The sequence below is a fragment of the Zootoca vivipara genome, chromosome 12 (assembly GCF_963506605.1).
Source record: "Zootoca vivipara chromosome 12, rZooViv1.1, whole genome shotgun sequence".
NCBI lineage: Eukaryota > Metazoa > Chordata > Lepidosauria > Squamata > Lacertidae > Zootoca > Zootoca vivipara.
In genome coordinates this window covers 37,163,128-37,171,660 of record NC_083287.1, presented here as the reverse complement: position 1 = coordinate 37,171,660, position 8,533 = coordinate 37,163,128, and the positions used below count along the sequence as shown (strand labels likewise).

General features: G+C 43.9%; 1 protein-coding gene across 1 annotated transcript; it reads right to left on the bottom strand.

Moving 5' to 3' along the window:
- Positions 1-825: 825 nt before the first annotated feature.
- COMMD3 (COMM domain containing 3) lies at positions 826-7,431 on the bottom strand. Its single transcript, XM_035129644.2, has 8 exons — positions 7,197-7,431; positions 5,275-5,386; positions 5,076-5,139; positions 4,951-4,985; positions 4,553-4,613; positions 4,410-4,466; positions 4,244-4,303; positions 826-3,262 (listed from the first exon to the last, which is right to left on the bottom strand). The coding sequence occupies exons 1-8, from the start codon at positions 7,324-7,326 to the stop codon at positions 3,203-3,205; spliced, it is 579 nt and encodes a 192-aa protein (XP_034985535.1). The 5' UTR covers positions 7,327-7,431; the 3' UTR covers positions 826-3,202.
- Between the last annotated feature and the right edge of the window lie 1,102 nt (positions 7,432-8,533).

Here is an 8,533-nt window from a genome sequence, read left to right as displayed (position 1 = left end):
ATTCAATTGAGATTCCTCAGATGCACGAGGTCCCCCACCCCCCCACCCGGTTTCATCTCTTATTTTCTTTAACATGTTTAAACACAAGAGCGCAAAAGAGCGCTCCTGACCCCCAGCCCCGCGAAACCACCCATTTCCTCTCGATCGGCGCACGGTCTTCCTGGCGTTGAACACGCCGTCTTGTTTCCCGCCTTTCTTCGTCGTATCAATTTCCTTCGCCACACCAGCTCTGCCACCTCACGTTTCGTCACAGGCAATAGATATGTTCGCATTTAGGCAACAAATGTATTCCAGGTACGGACGCACGAACACCCACCCCTTCCCTACCACAATTTTGCCTCCCTTCCCCCCCCCCTGTCGCTGCCTCGCAAGCATTCCTCGTCACACTTTCCCCGCTTCCCTTCTCTGTCTCGCGCGCAGTTCGCACAGTTTCCTTCCACAGATAGCAGCGGCAGAATCCCACCTAATGGCGCGCCCTGGGGGCAGGCAGCCCGGCGCTGCGGGTGGGTGCGTGGGCGGGGTAGGAGAAGGGGCGCGCGTTCTACACGAGGCTCCCCAGGGAACCAACTCGAAAATAGGCACCCCTCGCCTCAGCTGCGTCTTCTGGCCGAGGAACATTTGCCCTATTCACAACACTGAACGTTGCTTGAGAACAAAACGCAGCGCAAGGCGCTCCTTTCCCCGAGGGTGGTCGGTCGGTCGCGGCGTGTGTGGATCCTTCCATTCCACAGGCGATCCTTTAAGGCTGGACGCTGTTGGACGCCGTCCCTTTCTCGGCAAACATTCAGAAGCAACGGCAGCCATCGAAAAGGAGCTGGGAAGAGAACTCCCGCCCCACACTTCTTCGCCCCCCCTCCACTTTCCAAAGAGAGAAGAAGGACGGGTGTCGTGCGGAGACTGGAACACGCGGGAGACGTCGGAGGGGACATCCCTAACCCGGGGTTCGTGGCTTGTGCTGTTTGCCACGCCTGGGAAAGAGCCACGCTCTGGTCCTCCTCGGCCATTCATTGGGAACACAAGCGCCCAAAACACACGCACGGAGTAGACAACCTGGGGCAGCACCCTCCTCGCCACAATTCGACCCGTGGGCGTGTGTTATTTCTGATGCCAAGTTGCCAACCCTGTCTCCCTCTCTACAGGACGCAGGGAAATGGAAGGTTACAGAGCATATCGGATTCTCTTGCACGCCGTGATTATAATGGGAAGCGAATAGTAACCCGCGTAGAGGCATTCATTTATTTATTTTTAAATAAATAAATAAATAAATAAAAGCAAGCTCTCAGATTCCACCAGGGATACAGAAACGGACCCTGGAGTAACCGCAGCACCGGACTGTATTAAGCCGAGGAACTTGACTCACCCGCGGATTCTCTTCCCAGTGCCAAACCCAGAGCTTGGAAGTTTAGGGTCGGGGTGTAAAAACAGGCTGGGAAAAAGGGGGGCGCCGGCTTCACTCAGTCGCGGATCGGGTGCCTCCCATTACAAGCTTGCTTCCTCCTCCCCACCCCGTGCTAATAATAAATAATAATACAGGTAATAACAAATAAATAAAGATCCCAACGATAAATGGTGTGAACCAAAAGGGATGGGAGAATGTTTGCTTGGTTTATCAAAATCTTTCCTCTCCAAGCCGCCCGAAGGCAGATAAAAGGACCAGCTTCCGCGTGCGACCCTCCCCCGAATAAGAAATGTGGAAGAGTCTAAGCCAGGAGGTGATGACAGCGTCTTCGGCACTTTGCTTCTCTGCCTCTCATCCGTTCCTTTGCCACCAGGAATGCGGACATGGTACTACTTATGGGGAGGGATCTCTTCAGGTGGACTCACCACGTCTAGCTCCAGAAGATTTCGGAGGTGGGGGAGAGAATTCACCATGGGATACTAAACCCATTAGGGAGCACAAGTGTCACTTTAATAGCAGCAAAGTTTGGACTAACGGGGGGGGGGTTTCTCTCCCGCCCTCCCACTTCCCAACGTACCTTTTGTGGGTGTTTTGCTAATAAGATACGTGTTTTGCATTTTGAGATTTCCAATGCAGGGTGGGGGCTTCATTACCCTAAACGGAACACTCCGGGTGCTTATAGACTTGGTACAGAAAAAGCTGGTCTATTTATTTGTCAATCCCCAACAAAAAGTGGCAAACGGGTGTTTTCCGTCTCAGGTGGGCAGTTTCTTCTTGCCCTTTCCACGATGGTATAAAGAGCCCAAGGAAGATGAAAGGAAAAACGGAAACTCGGATCATGGACCTCGCTGTAAACCAGAGCTGTCTCGCTACCCATTTCCCAGCCGGGGTGTATAATTGACAACTGGGAAAGCAGCTTCTGCCCACGTTGTAAGATGGGGGCGAGGGTGGAGTTGTTTTTTGTTTGTTTTAAGTTGTGGAGACAATGCTGGTCACATTCCATCTATAGCCATTCAACTGCATTGAAGTGAAAAGAAACCCACTGGTGCAATTAAGGGCACTCCAGCTATTGTCTATCTACATAAACCACTGAATATTTAAGCAAGTAAATCCGGGTCAAAACAGATGAAGGCATGACAGTTTCCTTTCGCATGTGAATCACCAATTTATTTATTTATTTTTTCAAAAAGCTGCAACATGACTTCACCAAAATGAGACTCAAGACAACTGACTACTTAATTACAACACAATGAAGGCCTCCTTAGGTTCAGAGCCTCACAGCCCTTCAAAGTGATCTTTGATGGTGAGAAGGTTACTCTTGGAATGTTGACTCCATAGTGGGGACCCTCAGGAGAATCCAACTATTCCTCCAGTCCCCCAATCAACACACATTATTATTGATAGATGTGGCACATAAAATAGATCAACTCTCTATTGCTTTTGCTCTCTGTTTTTATTAGAGGTTAGAAATGGGAAATAAAGCCTTGTTTTTAAAGAAAGGACAAGACTGAGCAGTGAGCAGATATTTAACAAGGGGACAGGAAAAAAGAAGAAGAGAATTATCTGGTTATCTAACCCCATTAGACATGATACTAAAAATGCTACAGTCTTGACTGTACATACATACAAAACATGAAACATTGTCTAGAAAGTAGGCATTCCATTTCATTACAGCCAAAGCTTTATCAAAATCCCATCAAATGAAGTAAGAACAAGGAGTAATCATATTAATGTTCAAAGATGAAACTGTTAGGACACAATTTCTTTTTCTTCTTGGATCCAATAGACTGCCAAGGTCTGCAGTTACAACTGAGTTGATCTCTCTAGGCTTTTAGCTGCATCTTTTAGTTTCCCAACTAAATCCTAAAACATGAAGTAAGAACTTTAGAAAAGAAATAACTTGTTGTACATAGTGGGGTTACTTGAACATATTAGTTCTGTGAATGTTGTCTTCAAAGGTGATCAAGTTTACATCTGGAAAACTTTGTGTCTAACACTTTGAGAAGAATGCCTGCAGGTCAGCTATTTTATATATTTAAGGAACATCCAGCCTTTATGCCATATATTAGTTAAGGGTAGATACTGAACATTCTTAACAGAAATGTGCTAATAACAGAATTTTTTTTAATGAAAGTGCTTGGATTAATATAGAGTAGAACATAAATGACTGTAATAAATTAAATAAAAAGTATCAAAAGACAGAGACAACTTCGCTATCTTTCTTGCTGTTTAATATAACAATTAAATTAATTCATCAACTTTTCAAGTTGCAGTCCTAAATATATTTTCTTATTTGCAATGGATGAAAATTTCAATTTAATATGGAATGTAAAACTAATTTTTATTTTAAAATAATTCCCAGGATTAACCTGTAACCCTTTTCTTTTGCTCAACTTCTCAATCTTTACCTAATTTTACACTTTTTAATGCTTGGGTTAGGTTTTGTTTATATTTGACTTGCTGTCAATGTGAACTTCTTAGTATAAAGAGCTCAGTTTACCATCCTTGAACAATTTACATAAATCCAATTTAGCCAAAGTCAATGCAAGTTGCACTCTGTATATTAACGCACAGTATATAGTTGCAGAAAGTGAATTTCCTCCCAGGTATTACATTTGAAACAGTTCCCTCCAACCCCCTTAAAATGTGATTCCAAGATCATAGCTACTATGTGGGTCAATCTGAAATCTCAATTTGGTGAGGTACATAATCAAACCATTATACAGTAACATATTTAACAAACACACTTTTTGCAAGCTTTAGTTTGGGTGGATTCCTGATAGAAAATTTCATTCTGACACCTGAAATGGTCACACCTTGCACAAACATGATATGAAGAAATACCTGTAATTGCTCCATAGAACAACTAAAATTAATGTCCGGTTGAGATCTTGAGTCATTGCTCTAAAGGAAGAAAAATCCCAAATGTTAGAAGTTTAACATCTGGCAAAACCTAAAGTAATATTTAATTCAGTGATGGTGAGGAAAAGCATAAGAATGGGTGCAGTACCTCAACATTTAAGGTCATCAGATAAGCAGGGCGATAATTTTTATGAAGTTGATTAGTCTAAAATAATAAGGTAAGAGGAAAAACATATATCAGAATTTAGCAGATAAAGAAACCAGAAAATAGCAGTACCCTTATTAAATTACCTTGATCTGATATTCCAAACGCCAACAAACATCAGTTATATGCAGTGGACATCTGCCTATACTGAAGAACAAAATAATCATTTTCTTATTAGGTTATACTATGCTAAATGAAAAAGCTGCTGCACACATTTCAAGCATAAAAAGGTGACTGTTCCATAGATCAATAGTGTATTTCAAAAATGGGTTAAGGGGGCAAATTACCTCAACTTGATAACTTGTGCCTATGTTTTGCCACTGTATCCATTTCAGCAGCCTCTTATACATATTAACTTTAAAGGTGCATTTGAAATTAATAGCAAAACTCTAGCCATACAGTTCTGATGCATTCAATGGGGATTACTCCTTAGTAAGTTTGTTTCAGTTTGCAACCTTAAATAAAACAACCTCCTTTGACATACCTTCCCAATAGGATTTCCAAGGTATCTTTATTTTTCTGCAAAGAAGAGGAGAAAAAAAGTTTGCCATCTTCTACAGAATAAAGTATGAATTTGGGAATCAGAAAGAATAAAATAGGCTTGAAAACCTGGTATTCGGTGCAAAATTGTTCAATTCTTTCTTTGTCAAACTTACAGTCTTCTAAATAAGTACTAAAAGGGAAACCAAAAGGATGTGTTAGCCTAAATGCCAGTACAACTCAAGCAGGAAGATTTACAGCAATGGCTGGTGTTAAAAAACAAACGAAAACACCTCAAACCTTGTGAAGGGCTTTAAAATGGGAGTACCTTATAGCAGATTTGTCGACTTTTTGCTTTCCAGCTTCTACTATACAAGTTGCAGCTGCTGCATGACAATATTTTAATACTGCTGGATCAATATGTTCCAAGTCTGGATGATCTAAAAATAAATGAAATTTCAAAGATGGTATAACTTCAGGAGAATGTTCTTTTAAACAGAGAGAAACTAAAAACTTTCCATGCAGCCACACTTAGCATAACCCAGTTTTAACAGTTGGGAAAGTATAATACATTTCATATTGGCAATACTTAAAGCACAGCTATAAATATATTGACTAAAGGGTTGGTTTCCCTCATTCATAAAAAGCCACAACAAATGAAGAGGCAATCTCAGCTCTCCTTTAAAATGCCTTTCCCCAAGACCCAAACCTGGCCCAAGTTTTTTTTCCAGCATAAGTTTCTCTGGAATTATCCCATCAGGCTCAGAATTTGGCATGTTACCCAGAAGAAAGAAACGGATTTAGTGCATTTTCTAAACACAGTGTCCTGGTTTTCCTCCTTCCCAGTGTTTTTTGTTTTTGTTTCAATATGCAATCCATTACTGGAATTTCTTGGCAAGCATCGAATTATAAAACAAATGTAAATAAATAAAAAATCACTGTGCTTTTGGATGTTGCATTCATACAATGAGGGGGACACCTGTCCCCCTATAAACTGCCAAATGCACCCATGGAAAAGATGGAGAAAACCTTTCATAGGGTTGAGTTCTAAATCAAGGTCAGTTAAAAACAACAACACACACACACACACAACCAAACCATATGCCTTTCTAACTATCCTACTCCGAATACCGCGCGTCCCTTCAGAAGTACCGTAACTACAAACCCTTCTGGCCACATTATTTCTAACTTTTCCTTCTTCTCCTCCTCCTCTTCGCCGAGCCCCGTTTGAGTAAACAGAGCTGCTATTCGGCAATTGCAGTTCAAGCTAGTTCCTACCGGAGGCCGCGCGTTTTGAAGGCGAGAGACTACATGGCAGCGAGCAGAGCGGCTCAAACAAACGCCTTCCTTCATCGGCTAAGCGAAAGCGGCCGGTCCAAGGTCAACAACTAGATCCCCCTTGGCCAGCAGGCAACTGCCGTTCACCGATCGAGGGTTTCCCGCACGGAAACAGGCCAGCCAGGAAAATAATAATAATAATAATAATCACCACCATCATAATGATCATCACCATAATAATAGAATGCAGTTTCAGAGCTGCATTAAAGAACAATGACGTTAAAAGAAAGCACTATTCGTGCACAGCACAGAGAGCCTTGATCGTGAGGTTACAGCACGGAGCCTTCCTAAAATAAATCAACCTTTTTAGAAGCCTAACCTTTGCAAATAATAACAATAATAATGACGCCGACGCCGACGCTAATCCTAGGGATTGCAGAAAATAACTCGCCGGCGGAGGGAGGGAGAAAAAAGGGAAGTGGTGGCCGTGAAAATAAACCGACATAACGGAGGAGGGGAACCGACATCCAGCACAAAGCTCCCTCGGCAAAGAGGCTTTTAGGCCAGGAGCGAGCGAGCTAGAGGAGCGTTGCTTATTTTCTGCAAGGAAATGACAGCCGCCGCGAAATGGAGGAGAGTAGCAACAATAACAGAAAGAAACAAAGAGAGAGCGAGAGAGAGGCTGGCTGACTGCAGGACGTGGGCGGCTGCCTTTCTCGGCGAGGCAGAAAGCACTTCCTGAGTTTCAGGGGAAGCGGCCGACGGTGCTGGAGCTGCGGGCAGCAAGCAACCCTAACAATGCGCCGGGGCTGCGGGGAGAGAAGCCGAGGGAAGCGGGGGACGAGCCACCTACCCCGGCAGGCCTGGTTCTCTCTCCCTCTCCGGTTCCCCAGGCGGCAGCAGCAGCAGCCGCCGCCCTGCAGGTTCCCTCCCCGGCGCCTGAGCTCTTGCTCCTCCCGGAGCAGCACTTACCTAACGCGGCCTGGTCGCCGAGCAAGGCACCGAAGGCCGCCTGCAGCAGAGCCTCGTAGGCTCTGGGGGAGAAGCAGCCGCTCTCGGCCAGGAGCTGCAGCCCGCCCTGCACAGACTCCGACAGCTCCATTGTGAGCCGCGCGGTGACCTTCGACACGCCGCCCACGTGATCCCCGCGCTCAGCTGATCCCGCGGCAAGAGGGGAGCTGGAGCTGCAGCGGTGGCGGCTGTTGATTTCAGCCCCGAGCCTGCGAGGAAGGAGGCGGTGCTGTTACTGCTGCTGCTGCCGCGGCCGCCTTCGCCGTTGTTGCTCTGGTGGCTGCGAGTTCAACGTCCACTTCCTCTTTCTTTCTCTCTTTCTCTCTTTCTCCAGGCATTCCTTGAGTATAAACTCCCTTTCTTGTACTTGTCCCACCACCACCACCACCTTCCTTTCATTTTATTTTGTGCTTGCTTTGTACAGTATTTCATACACAGTAAAGGAAAGGGCCAGCCGCCGCCTCCTCCTCCTTTCATTTCTAGCTGGGGGTGTTGGGGTACCTCGGTTATATTTTGCTAACGCACATCGAACCGTTTTCAGGCTTTATTTCATGGCTAAGGAAACGGGCCCCACTTGGTAGTTGTTTGTAAATATGGCTTTGGACTTAAACCTCTCTCCCCTTCCCCTATGCTTTGTAGACATGGGATGCAGGGCAAGGTATACTTAAGAATTCTGCTGTGATTTTCCTTAAGCTATAGGCAAATGGATTTTGGTTATTCGGAACCATAAAAGCTTCTTAAGGAATTGCATAGAAGCTGCAAAGTCAATAATGACAAGTTTATCGTTTCATTCTAGCTTTAAAACAACACAGTGTTGTTGCTGTTTGAAAAATAGTATTCTTTATGCATCTATAGCTATGCTGATACATTTATATAATTTGCAAAAGCATTTTACTGGTAACTTAAAAATGTTGCTCTTAATATTTTTTGTGATAGAAAATGCCATTTTTGTGTTTTATAAGACACTGACTGCAGTTTCATTAGTTTCTGCAGAGTAGATTCTTAAAATTAAAGGTCAGGGCCTATTTGTAGATGGCCTACACTGCTAAAGTAGGAAGGGGGAAGGGGAAGTTTCATAATATTTTATTATTTATTTATTATATAATTTATGAGTCACCTAACAAAGATATTCTCTAGGCAACAGCAGAATAAACAAAGTTAAAGAGAATTTGGTAAAAATAAAAATAAAACCCTCAGCACTAGTTCAACAATAAGATCCAGCCTTATAAAGTCCAACTCAGCATAAGAAAGTGACAAATTTTGGAAACATTTAAGTTGACAGTCCCTTCTCCCCCATT

Coding starts and splice junctions, on each gene's coding strand:
- COMMD3 (XM_035129644.2), bottom strand. CDS start 7,326: ATGGAGCTGTCGGAGTCTGTGCAGGGCGGGCTGCAGCTCCTGGCCGAG. Junction 5,140..5,274: donor GTCGACAAATCTGCTATAAG/GTACTCCCATTT, acceptor TTTCCCTTTTAG/TACTTATTTAGAAGACTGTA. Junction 4,614..4,950: donor TTGGAAATCCTATTGGGAAG/GTATGTCAAAGG, acceptor TTTGTTCTTCAG/TATAGGCAGATGTCCACTGC.